Raw genomic sequence first — 13,234 nt, forward strand, 5'->3', positions numbered from 1 at the left:
GAATCAGACTCCACGATAACAAGTAGTGAAGATGAAAGAGAATCATTGGATTCATGCTCTAGCTCCGGCGACACAGGAGGCTCCAAAGGGAGAGGAACACAAAAAAAGCGCAAGCTGCCAGTCAGAAAAACAGGTTCTCCTCCAAGCTCGTTTAAGAACACTCACAAAAATCTGGTATGGGACTATTCTGCTACCTCTAATTTATATAAGGAAGACGGGCAAGACACTCAAAGTGAGGATGGGAAGCTGGATATGAGATTTGCAACATTAAAGCAAATACAAACGGAAGCTAGAACTGAAAGTAGGAGGGCCAGGCATGACACCAAAAAAATCCAAGCATCTATCAGGAAAATAAATAAAAAATGTGAGGAAGTGGAAGAAAGAGTCATAGGTGTTGAAGAAAGGACGGGCAGAATAGAGGAGGAAGTTACTGACTGGCAGGCAAGTAGAGAGGAGCAGATGAAGATAGTGGAGGACCTACAATGGAAGGTGGAGGATTTGGAGAATCGCCAGAGGCGCAATAACGCCAGACTCCTTGGAATTGAGGAAGGGGCGGAGGGGCAAGACCCCAGAGGCTTCGTTATTAAGCTGTTGAAAGGTGCCTTTCCAGAGGCGCCATGGCAATGGGAGCACGAGGTGCAGAGAGCTCACAGGTTTCCGCTCACGGCAAAGAAAAGAAGAGACGAGGGCGCACTGCCAAGAGCTATGCTAGTATTCTTTGGAAACTTCCTGGCAAGACAAGAACTGATGGAGAAAGCCAGACCTGACTCTAAGAAGATGGTGGATGGAATCACATTCTTCGCAAGACCTGACTTCTGCCATGTAACTGTGGAGAGGCGGTGGAGACTCAGACAATTGATATCAGCATTTCGGAGCCAAGGCGCTGAGGCATATTTGATGTTCCCAGCAAAACTAAAAGTCATTTTAGGTGGTAGAGTCAGATGTTTTTCTCAGAGGTTAAGGCTGGAGAATACCTAGAAGAGCTAAAAGAGCAAGGGAGAGCTAGAAGGTAGTAATCAAGGGGGTGTATTAGAAAAGTGGGAAAGGTAAAGGAGGTAAAGCTGTAAAGAATGGTAAAGAGAAAGGGGTGAAGCCACTCATTTGCCTGGGCGGTAGGATTTGTCAGGAGTAGTAGTTTTTTTTTTGGAAGGGGAGGAGAGGGGGGCGACGCTGCAATGCACAGTGGACACGCATAGGTCAGGAGTGACCTATTTGCCTGTCGCAGGGGGGGTGGGACAGCAGTCTGGGAGGGGGGTTAAAAAAGGGGAGGGTGGCGGGGGGGGGAACACGGGTGTTGGTTGGAGCAGTAATACAGTACAGTTTTGTAAAAGTCACTACGAAGAGAGAAAATGCGGGAAGTATTGTGCATGGACAATTGAAATGTTGGAAAAAGAAAAATATGTTACATGGAAATTAGGATAATCACGATGAATATCTGTGGCCTAAATAACAGGGAAAAAAGGCAAAAGTTGGGTGCATTACTACGTTTCTGGAAAAACGATATAATTTGTTTACAGGAAACACATGTAGCTGTCAAGGATAAGTATTTGTTGGAGCAAATGGGTTTTGAGGTTCTTGCCTACACAGGTCAGGAAGAAAGATGTAAGGGAGTTGCAGTTTTGGCAAGGAAAGGTAGCACAAAAGTTAAAAAGAAAAAGGAGGACGGTGATGGGAGATGGGTAATGCTTGAGCTGGAAACATCTGCAGGAAGATGCACACTTATCTCATTGTATGGTCCAAATGACGATGAACCTGAGGTATTTGAATTTGTGGATAGAGAATTAGCATTATGGCCAGAACCTGTGATATGCTGCAGGGATTTTAACATTAACGGTTTAGATGGTCTTCTCGATAGGAAGGGGGGGAGATACATTGGAAGGAAGAAAAAGATATGCAGATCAGTACAAAATCTTGCTCGTCATAATGCATTAGTTGATATGTGGGTGGAATCGAATCCATTGGGTACAGGTAGCACCTTCTATTCTGCCCCACACAAAACTATAGCGAGATTGGATTACTTTTTCATTTCTAGTTCACTCGTAGGTAGTTCAGAATAGAACGGCTCCCCAGAATAGTGTCAGATCATAATCCACTGGTTCTAAGTATTCAAACCTCTCAAAATAAAGAAAGAACAAGATCTGCATGGACATTTGAACGAGGGTTGCTGAAAGAGGAGGAGTATATTATAAGAATGAATGCATGGATAACACAATTCTGGGATATCAATAGGTACTCAGCCTCGGCGGATGTGGTATGGGATAGCTTTAAGGCAGGCATAAGAGGGGAGACATTAAGCTACACAATCGCAAGAAATAGAGGAGAAAAGGAGAAAACGGAAGAGGAGATCAGAACCCTGGTGGCATTGGAAGAGGCTCTAGTGGAGGCAGTAAGCAAGCATGAACCCTTTGAACAGATATTACTGGATTTGGAAACACAAAAAGCAGAAACAGGCGTTACATTAGCGCAGAAGTTAGCTAGGAATTACCTAGCAAAAAAGGAGAAGTGCTTCGAATTCAATGAGAGGGTTGGGCACCTTCTGGCAATCAGAACCAGACAAACGCTAGCAGCAGGGGAGATAAAAGAAGTCAGGGATAGCACTGGGACAATTGTAAATAAGGTGGAGGAGGTACAGGAGGTGTTTAGGAGGTTTTATGAGGCTTTATACAAACAAGATGCAAGTACGGGAGCTTTAGAGGAAGAAAGTACGGATTATCTAACACAAAGACCACAGACAGAGCTTAGTATAGAGGAGAGGGATAAATTAGACGAGTTGTTAACAGTTCAGGAGTTAAGAGATGCAGTAGCTAATTTGCCATCGGGCAAAGCAACAGGACAAGACCAGATACCTGCAGAGTTCTACAAAACCTTTTGGTATGTTGTAGGTAAAGATTTGTGGGCAATCTGCTGTCTGGCACAGGGAGGTAGAATTATTCCACAGTCCTGGGCCAACGCGGACATTATAGTGATCTTAAAAAAGGATAAACCGCCAACAGAACCAGGCTCATATAGGCCAATTACTCTACTAAATGCTGACGTTAAGATATTCGCCAAGGCTTTAGCTAACAGGCTGAGCAAGGTTATAGAGAAAGTGGTATCCCCGGAACAACATGGGTTTATACCTGGTAAAGGGACCACCCTACATACCAGGCAGATGATCACTATCTTAGATGCAGCAGAGGCCTCTGGAGATCCTGTCGCAGCGATCTTTCTGGACGCCGAGAAGGCCTTCGACAGGGTCTCTTGGGCTTATTTATGGAAAGCGATGGAATGGGCAGGTATAGGTAAGGGATTCATTGCAGCAATACAGGCACTTTATGGACAACCTACTGCTAGGATAAGAATTAATAAATCCTACTCAAAGACGGTACAGATTGGGCGCGGGACTAGACAGGGATGTCCAGCCTCGCCCCTGCTGTTTGCCATCTACCTGGACCCGTTCCTGAGAATACTATCAGCTAACTGTAGGATCCCTCCAGTTACATTGCATGAGAAAGATTTCAAATTATTTGCTTACGCAGATGACGTGGCTATTATAACATCAGCACCGGCGGGAGCGTTGTCTGAAATTGAGCAGGAGGCGAGGAAATTTGGTGTGTTCTCAGGGTATTCAATAAATAGAGGGAAGACACAGATAGTTCAGAATAGATACTCAACATTTGTAGATGCAAGAGTAGTCCCGGAAGCAACATACTTGGGGGTTAGGGTGACCGCGGAGTTAGGGAAATTGGTAGAGATTAATATGGATCCACTGCTAGGGAAGGTTAAGAGAAATTTGGAGAGGGTTAACAATTTACATCTGACACTAATGGGCCGTATTAATTTCATCAAAATGGTTACTTTCCCTAAATTCCTCTATTTGTTTAGGGCAATCCCCCTATTTTTTGATGGTACGTGGTTTAATAAAATAGAAGCAACACTGAATAGATTAATTTGGGCACAAGGGAAGACACGTAGAGCCTACAGATTTTTGACACTACCAAGGGAGAAGGGAGGTTGGGGGGCACCGGATTTCAGATTTTACTATTGGGCGGCAGTTTTGCAATATTCCAAAGGACTCTTAGGAGGCAGCGATCATCAAGAGGAGGGGGCAGGTATAGAGAATGTTTATAAAGCACTGCTGGGGGAAAGGGCAGAGAATGCTCTAGTTACTACAGTAGATTTCGCCTGTTTTAAACATACAAGATTCAAGACCTTGGGCGCAGTATACAAAATTTGGAGGGTTATTATGAAGAAGGTAGGTTTAGGAAGATATAATAGATACCCGAGGTTATACTTGAATGTCGATCTCCCAATAGAAATTTTTAGGGATGCTGTTATGAAAGAGTGGGATGGTAGAGGAGTTAAGAAATTAGGAGACTTGTTGGATGCGGAAGGGGGGTTCCTACTATTCCAAGAAATTCAACATAGATTTAAAATACCTGGGAACAATTTCTTTAAATATTTACAAATTAGAAGTTACTTTCATAAAAAACAGGGGGGAGTAGTAGGAATGGCAAGTTGCAGGATTATGGATTATTTGGGGAGTAGTTTAAGGGGATCAATTAGGCAATTATATGTAGAACTACAGGCATACAAATCTGACGATAGGGAGAAATATAGCAACAAATGGGTGGAACAAGTAAGGGCCCATCCGGAAGCCTTGCAAGCTTCACTAGACTTAGGAAGAACCATACTTTGTTCAGCTACTTTACAAACCCAACATTATAAGACCATCTTTTCATTATACCACACACCAGCTAGAATTGCACAATGGGGGGGCAGCACTGGAATAACTTGCCCACGTTGTAACTCATCGAGTGCTAATATCACGCACATGTTTTCACAGTGTCCACAGCTTTTTACTTTAAAGGTGGCAATAGAGGTATTTCTGGAGAAATCTCTGGGGCTAAAAGTGAAATTAACGGATGAATTGATAATATTAGGCATCAGTATAGGTGATAACAATATTCATCCAGAATTTTTGTTTGTGGTCACAGCAGTTTTTAGGCTTATTATTGCGAAAGCTTGGAAAGACAAACCTGCACCGATGTTTCAGATATGGATGGCAAAGATTTTACATATATATAATCTGGAGAAAGCTATCTACGATAGGAAAGGCAGAAGGGCAAGATCGCTGGGCGGTAAGATTTGGCGCCCCATCGAAGAGTGGAAGAGTAGCAAGACATAAAATTTTCTATGGGTTTTGTTAGACTATGATTTGATCTGATTTGTTTTTCAGTCTCTATGTTTTTCATATTTTTATAAATGTTGGTTTTGTTATGGGTATACAGTTGGTTGTATTGTATATGTATGTATAACGGTGTGAAATTCCTGTACTGTAAATACTGCATCGTAATTAACAGAAAAAGTGAAAGAAAATAAAAAAATATTTAAAAAAAAAAAAAAAAAAAGAGAAGTACATTTTGGTTGCCACTATGGATGTGGAGGCGAAATGCTTTATTTTCTAATGTGGTGTGTGTGTGTGTGTGTGTGCGCAAACTGTGACTAGAACTTCAGAAACCATGTTTCCTCATGCTACTGGTGCCATGGCATCAAAATATGTGGCATATGCTAGGGCTTGATATTGCTTGACCTTTTATGTGGTTCCCTGTGAATATACAATTTGCCATAACTAAATGACCAGAAGTCAAGTTTGTAGAAAGGGCTACTACTTTGGAAGCATTAGATTTTCTTATGGAAGTGTTTATCAAAGAAGGTTTCTCCAAAACATTTGTCACAGACAATGGGGTGCAATTTACATCCAGTGACAAGTCCCATTTCCTGGTGGTACACAGTGTTTCACACATTAAGGCTGCAATTTATGACCCCATGGGTCATGGCCTGGTGAAGCAGTTTAGTCATTTTCTCAATGATAACGCCCACCTTGCCCTATCAAACCTTAATCTTGAGGCAGTAACCATCAGGGAAAGGTTATGTGCATATAGGCTCTCACTTGACTTGATGACTGGAGTTAGTTCCTTCCTGCTGCTGAAACGAAGACTCTCTGGTGTGTGTACTTGGTGGTTAAGAAGGAAATTCCCTCAAGGGAGAGATAGTAACCGCCTGGTTGACATAGGTAAAGTGGGTGATAGTGTGAAGTTTCATCACAGCCACATTATGCAGTGCCATTGCACACACGACTAAATCTTGTGATATTGTAGCAGGGGATCGGGTCAGGATAAATCTTCCAGCTCATGTAGACTAGGGCTGGTTCAAGTCAACCAAACACATGAAGTTTGTCAAAATGAACAGGGGTAGTGCCAATACTCAGGATGGTAGGTGCTAGAGCATTTTGAGTGGGCGCTTGAGAGAGTTGTCTAATATAAGATCAGCATGCCGGGTGAGAGTTGTGTATGAATGAGAAATCTGTATATGAAGTTTCGTACAATCCTGTTGTCTCTCTATCGCAGAGGAAAAGAATGATTGTAGTTTTGTACCATGCTATGAGGGATGACAATAGTTCTTGTAATCAGAAACCACTGACTCCATATGAGGCATTCAACAACTCACTCCTCAAGTGCTGGAACTGTTGCTGATTTTGTAAACTTCTCTGCTAGGGTAAACATGCCATGTTGAAGATTACTTCAGAAATAGACTTATGTTTCATAATTTATGTCTCTTCCATGGTCTTCCTTCCCTTTTCCTTTCCACTATGTTATCTATTATTTTCTTTGTTTAGAGGATGAATATTAATTATATATCTTGTCTCGTGTTCCCCACACTGTATTGTCATTCTTGGTGTTTACATGCAGAATGTTGGTTATGAAGATTCTATTCCTGATGGTAGTGGCAGTTTGATGCATCTCTCTGTGTGTGTCTGCCTGTGTTTAAAAAAGCGTTGTGTTGTCTTTTGTCACTACATTAAGGAGACACTTCTTTTGGCTATGCAGTGCACCAAAGGGGGCTTTGTTGACCCTGGATGTTTCTCAGGATCCAACAATTTAGAAGGAGCATGGCATGACTGGAGTTTGAGTAAAGGTCTCTGATGCGGCATATGACCCTTTTTTTAAATATCTTTTTCCCTCAAAATGATTTCCTAACTTCACATTTATTGATTTTCATGACCCTTTTTATTTTTTAGAAAAGTTGAGAGCCATCAGCAATCTCAGTATCACACTGCCATTTTACGAAGATCTTTTCTGAAGATAAATAATCTTGTCCCCAATTATGCATACATTTTATCACAGGTTTGGATACTGATATTTTCCCAGGTTTGGTTACTAAATTATCTTTATTCATTGCATTACCGAATGCCTGTATTAAAATGGTCACTGTAGAATTTGGTGAGAACATCAACACAAGTTGAAGCAGGACCTTTGCAGATAAAATGGATAACATTTTATACCTCTGCCATTTGGAGTTGGAAGAAATATCTGATCTAGGAACAAATAGATCTGTGTAGATAATGAAGTGAAAATCTTTGGACAGTTTCATGGACATAAAGCATGTTGGATGACCCGTAAACTGAGAATAAGATTTTCATATCTCTGAGTGAAAGGTAGGTTTTGCATGCATAACACACATAGAGGTAGCCATCTAATACTTTTGACAGATATCGTACTGATAGAAGCCTTCCTTAGGAGATTCTTCTAATGGGAATGCAAATTGTGGTTTGTATGAGGTCTATGTGTATGCTAATTGCAAAGGTGAGCTTTAATGAGTTGCCACTCCTGGAGAATCAAAAACTGGATCCACAAGGTTGAGAGTATGACATTACTTGTCACTTCAAGTGGGTGGTGAGCACCTGAGCATAATTGCACCCCTTGTTATTTGCCATTAGCATAACAGGATAAGTAGGTACCTTCTCCCTACCTGAAGGTTTCATAGGTTTCTTCTAGGATATAACCACAAACATTTTCACTGTCCTCAGTAGGTGATAGGCGCTTAAAGAGTTCCCTGTTGTTCATTTGAGGGACAGAATTGAGAACTTATCAGACGTAACAACCAGTCCTTGGAGGACAAAGTACCTTCCATCAAGTTAGCCGCAGAATTAACATCCATCACCTCGATGTAGGCCATCATATTTAAAGATGCGTGCAGGCAGAGGAATCATCTCTGTACATTGAAAGGAACTACCATCACTGTTATTTCCTTAAGTGTTCAAAAGGTTTGGTGAACAACTGTGATTGGTTCTGATGACCTTCCACCAACCTTTTAACATTTATTTTTTCAAAAACAAACTTCAAAATTGGGAGTTTGTTATTGAAAAACAAATGAAGATGAATGACCCCCCACACCCGGGGAGTCTTCTTACAGGTGTGGAGGTCAAGGTTTTTTACTGTCCATCACCACAGGTTTTTTAAGGTGAGGAGGTCATTATTTTTTTCTGTGCAACACTATCAGGTTTTTCCTGGTGGCGATGGACAGAAAAAAAAAACATCAGTTCGTCCATTCTAAATAGAGTGTCCCTCTCCATAAGCTACCAGAAGTTCACAAAGTCAAATGGGGCTCAATCAATGGAAAGCTGACAATCCTCTCCACCCTAAGCAGGGTAGACAGATTAACTGTTTGGAAGACAGAGGACAAAGTTGTGTTTTTGATAGAGTACTTTGTCGGCTTAACTCAAAATCACTGCATTAGCATTGTTTTCAATAATTTCTCAACACTCTTCGGGTTACCGTTGATGCTGAGATTTTTACTTTTCATTCTCATTAATAATTTTAAATATTTTTGGCTTTATTATTGAAGCTTTACCATTTGTCTTCTCATGAAATGTTTTATTATGTTGTGTTTCTATTGATTAACAATGTTTGGTTTATTATTTAGAATAAAGGTTAGGTTAAGGATCAAGGGATTAATGTAAGTCCATGAGGGGTGTGAATATAATCAATTTTAAAGATTATCATTGTGGAATGTACATCTTAGAGCCATCATAACGCCAATCTAACCTTACTTAATGCTGTTTAGGTATTTCTGTTGCGTTTCTCTGTAAATGTGTATATCGCTAAATATAGTTTTGAATATGTACATTATTTAGTGATTGCTTTTCCGACATAAATCATGGTGTGAATGGCAATGCTAAATTTAAAAAAATCCTAGCAATATCAATAGAGATTGGAATGCATTTCTTAGTATGTCAGTATTTTTATGTGACATTTGTGTCTCCTTCCAGGACTGGGAATTTCCACATTTTATGGGTGATGTTGATATGAATTTACCTGGCTTGACCACTACTCACATGCAAGTAAAACTGCCTCACTTTCAAAGTATCTTCAAGGAGGAATATCACATTCACATCACAGGTACTTGCCACTGCAATGTGATTATGATAAAGAAGCTGTGTCAGTCAAAGACACTAGCTGCTTGTAAATTAAAGCTGCTTTTTTCACAACACAAATTCTATGAACTTAGGAATTCCTTAATGAAAGTAAAGTCAGCCTCATGTTGTGTCTCATTATATGAAATTTGCTAAAATGTCAATGACTGCAGTCAGGAATATAAATTTCTCCCAACCACACAATGTCACTGTCAAGAACATGATGGGACGATATTAATATTATGCTTCAAACTTGAATGGGGATGTTACATAAAATGTGTCATTCCTCTTATATCAGGTCATAAACATAACCCTTGCTAAATGACAAACTATGGGGGCCTCTTTGGGGGAACTGTACTAAAGTCACAGACAGTAGCACCCATGGAATCAAGTTAAGCGTTAGTTGTGTTTGGGTATAACAGAAGACCTGAAGGATTTCAGATGACAGTGGGGGGTCAACTTACTCATGGAATAATTCTATCCTAATCAAAACCCATCCGAATCCCAGTTTGTTTGAGGATTGTTAGAACTGGGGGTCTCTAGTTGGCAGAGCAATGCACCTTTGTCCAAATAGGGATCCTTGCTTCTAGTCAGGGTAAGGGGGGGTACACACTTTAGATAACTCCTGCTCACTCCCTTAGTAGCTTGGCACAAGCAGATCGTGTTATCCCAAAGGCAATGTGTAAAGTTTTTGTACTCAAAACACACCATAACACAGTGAAAACACCACAAATGGACACCACACCAGTTTAGAAAAATTAACTATCCTTATCTAAACTCAACAAGACCAAAGCGACAAAAATGCAAAATACATGTAGTCAAATAGAAGTTCAAAACAGTTATTTTAAAAATAAAGCTTGTAGAAAACAAATAGCTGCACCTGGGGCTATTACGACATTCTGACAGCCATTAATGCAAAGTATGGCACCGACCACAAGGTGCACGGCGTCTGCCACAGAGTCACATGGACCCCCAAACAAACAGTACCTTTGGATAACAAAGTGTGTGACGATGCACAAAGTCATGGAGGTGAGGTATCGGTGCTCGAGGTTGAGGCCGGCTCCCCGGCTTCCATGGGGGAGGCGAGGCACTGTGTGCACGAGGAGCCCACGTGTCTAATCCAGGAAGAGGGGAAGTCAGTTGCTGAGTTTGCGAAGTCACCCTCAGCAGTTATTAGCACCGCAATAACAGGACTCAGGTGCAGGTGGTGACGGAGTCGGTGCAAGCTGGCATCGGGAATGCTGGTAACTGCCGGAATCGGCAGGCATTGAAGGGCGTTGGAGCTGGGGTGCAGGCCGGTCGGTACATCCTGCACTTCACGAGCGGTGCCCCGGGCCTCAGTGCAGGTCACAGTGTCACAATAGCTTCAATTGCTTTTCTTACTTCTTTCAAGTTGATTCCTACTCCGACTGCAGGAACAGCCTCCAGAGGCCCAATCCTATATTAGGCAACTCCTGGCCGGTCAGAACTCTCAGAAATAGTATTACAAAGTATCTCCCATTCTATCCAATGGGACAGATAGCCTTTCAATAGTGAACAACTAAGTTGGCGGTATTTCACTATCAGGACATGTCACACACACAAGTACATGTTGTACCTTTCACATGCACTGCACTCTGCCCATGGGGTTACCTGGGGCCTATCTGAGGGGTGTCTTACATATAAGAAAATAGAAGGTTAAGGCCTGGCAAGTAGGTGCACTTGCCAGGTTGAAATGACAGTGTAAACCTGCGCACAGACACTGAAGTGGCAGGTCTGAGATAGTTTTTCAGGGCTACTCATGTGGGTGGCACAATCAGTGCTATAGGCCCACTAGTAACATTTGATATGCAGACCCTGGCACACTCAGTGCACTTTACTAGGGATTTTACAAGTAAATCAAATGTGCCAATCAAGGAGAACCAATTGTAATAACACAAGGAGCGCTTGCACTATGACACTGATCAGCAGTTGCAAAGTACCCAAAGCATCTAAGCAAGCAAAAATAAAATCCAGCACAGCATCAAAAATACAGAAGGTAGAGGTAAAACTTCAGGCGAAACCACGTCAAAGATGCCAAGTCTAACAAGGATTACCTTCTCATCCATCTTCCTCGCCACAGTAATTACATAATGAGCTTTAGTTTCCCACAGAAACTCCAAGCAAAATAAAGTCAACCTACTAGTCTCTCATCCCTCCAACATGGCTGACATCCTCTTCCTCCTATAAAGAGGAAGTCAACCTACATCACATCCTGTTTTTTCATTTCCACACAGCTCCGAGTGCTGTTTCCTGTTTTTGTGGTAAGTGGGATCGAGCCCCTGCTGTAGCAGATTCCTGTGTCCCTGGGGTCGAGGTGTATGAGATAGTTTTTCAGGGCTACTCATGTGGGTGGCACAATCAGTGCTATAGGCCCACTAGTAGCATTTGATATGCAGACCCTGGCACACTCAGTGCACTTTACTAGGGATTTACAAGTAAATCAAATGTGCCAATCAAGGAGAACCAATTGTAATAACACAAGGAGCGCTTGCACTATGACACTGATCAGCAGTGGCAAAGTACCCAAAGCATCTAAGCAAGCAAAAACAAAATCCAGCACAGCATCAAAAATACAGAAGGTAGAGGTAAAACTTCAGGCGAAACCACGTCAAAGATGCCAAGTCTAATAAGGATTACCTCCTCATCCATCTTCCTCGCCACAGTAATTACATAATGAGCTTTAGTTTCCCACAGAAACTCCAAGCAAAATAAAGTCAACCTACTAGTCTCTCATCCCTCCAACATGGCTGACATCCTCTTCCTCCTATAAAGAGGAAGTCAACCTACATCACATCCTGTTTTTTCATTTCCACACAGCTCCAAGTGCTGTTTCCTGTTTTTGTGGTAAGTGGGATCGAGCCCCTGCTGTAGCAGATTCTGGTGTCCCTGGGGTCGAGGTGTACTGGGCATGCTGGGGTGACCTCTTCTTCTATTGGGCACTGTGTTTCACGTTCCCTGTGTCCTGCCCTAGCGGACCCCCAGGGAGTACGGTTTCAGCTTTTTCACTGAGGCCAACTGCTGTGAATTGATTGACGCGTGCTGTGCCGGTCTTCTCCAGCTTGAGCGGACTTGCTGTTGTGTCACAGCCTTTGTCGTGGGTGTTGAGACTGTGGCCTTACCACCCTGTCAGCACCTGATTTAGTCTGTTCTCAGACATTGTCTACCTGGTGTGTCCTCATGCCCCGCGGGGTAGGTGCTGTCCAACCTCATCTTTTCACTCCTCGTCTTTCTGTTTGTGGCGTGTGGGCATGGCTTGTTGCCAGTGGCGGTTACCGTTTGCAGGCGGTCCTGGGGGTATGTTTCTTGTTGGCAAGTGGCATTCATGCTTGGAACGTGCCGTTGGCCACTGAGGTGCATGGTGGGTATGTTTAGCTGACAATCACAATGTTTCTTACGTTGAGTGTTTACAGATTCAGTCGGTGTTTGTTCCTGTGATTATTGAGGTGCTGTGCTGTGCTATATCATGGAGCCTACCGCCATACCATCCTGAAAGTACCTGATCTCATCTGATCTCTGAAGTTCAGCAGCGTCGAGCCTGGTTAGTACCTGGGTAGTAGACTGCCTAAGAATCACAGGTGCCGTAGGCATACGTCGGGTGGCATGGCACTTCATATCGTGGAGGAAGTAGAGCCATCTGAGCCTCTTTCTTCCTTGACAGTTCTTTGAAGTGTTTGGTGCCTCCTTTTTCCCGTTGCCATTGCCCCATGTGTTTTGGTTCTGCCTGGCCTGGAAGGCCTGCTGTGTGGGCGCATGTTTTGTGGCAGTCGAGGAGTGCTTTCTTTGGCTCTGGGGGTACTGCCCTATGTGCTGTCCCTTTGCATGTTTGGGGTCCTGCTGTACGGTTCCTGGGCTCTTGCATCTGTTTCGGCCCCGCGTTGCTCTTCTCTTTGCTTTCATTACAGGGCACTTGGATTGTTCTGGTTCTGGCTGATTACCTTGTCCTGTGCCCGTTGGATGGTTGGGCATATGTTTGTTTAT

The 13,234-nt window shown here is 42.6% G+C and overlaps 1 protein-coding gene and 1 pseudogene across 1 annotated transcript in view; both read left to right on the forward strand.

Moving 5' to 3' along the window:
- Positions 1-13,234, forward strand: part of TMEM117 (transmembrane protein 117) — a 2,083,068-nt gene that overhangs the window by 2,031,690 nt on the left and 38,144 nt on the right. The window contains exon 7 of the mRNA XM_086938367.1: positions 9,092-9,221. Within this exon, the coding sequence (XP_086794493.1) occupies positions 9,092-9,221 (130 nt within the window). The remainder of the gene's footprint in view (positions 1-9,091; positions 9,222-13,234) is intronic.
- LOC147751371 (5S ribosomal RNA) lies at positions 12,725-12,843 on the forward strand (annotated as a pseudogene).

The sequence above is a fragment of the Lissotriton vulgaris genome, chromosome 1_1 (genome assembly GCF_964263255.1).
Source record: "Lissotriton vulgaris chromosome 1_1, aLisVul1.2, whole genome shotgun sequence".
NCBI lineage: Eukaryota > Metazoa > Chordata > Amphibia > Caudata > Salamandridae > Lissotriton > Lissotriton vulgaris.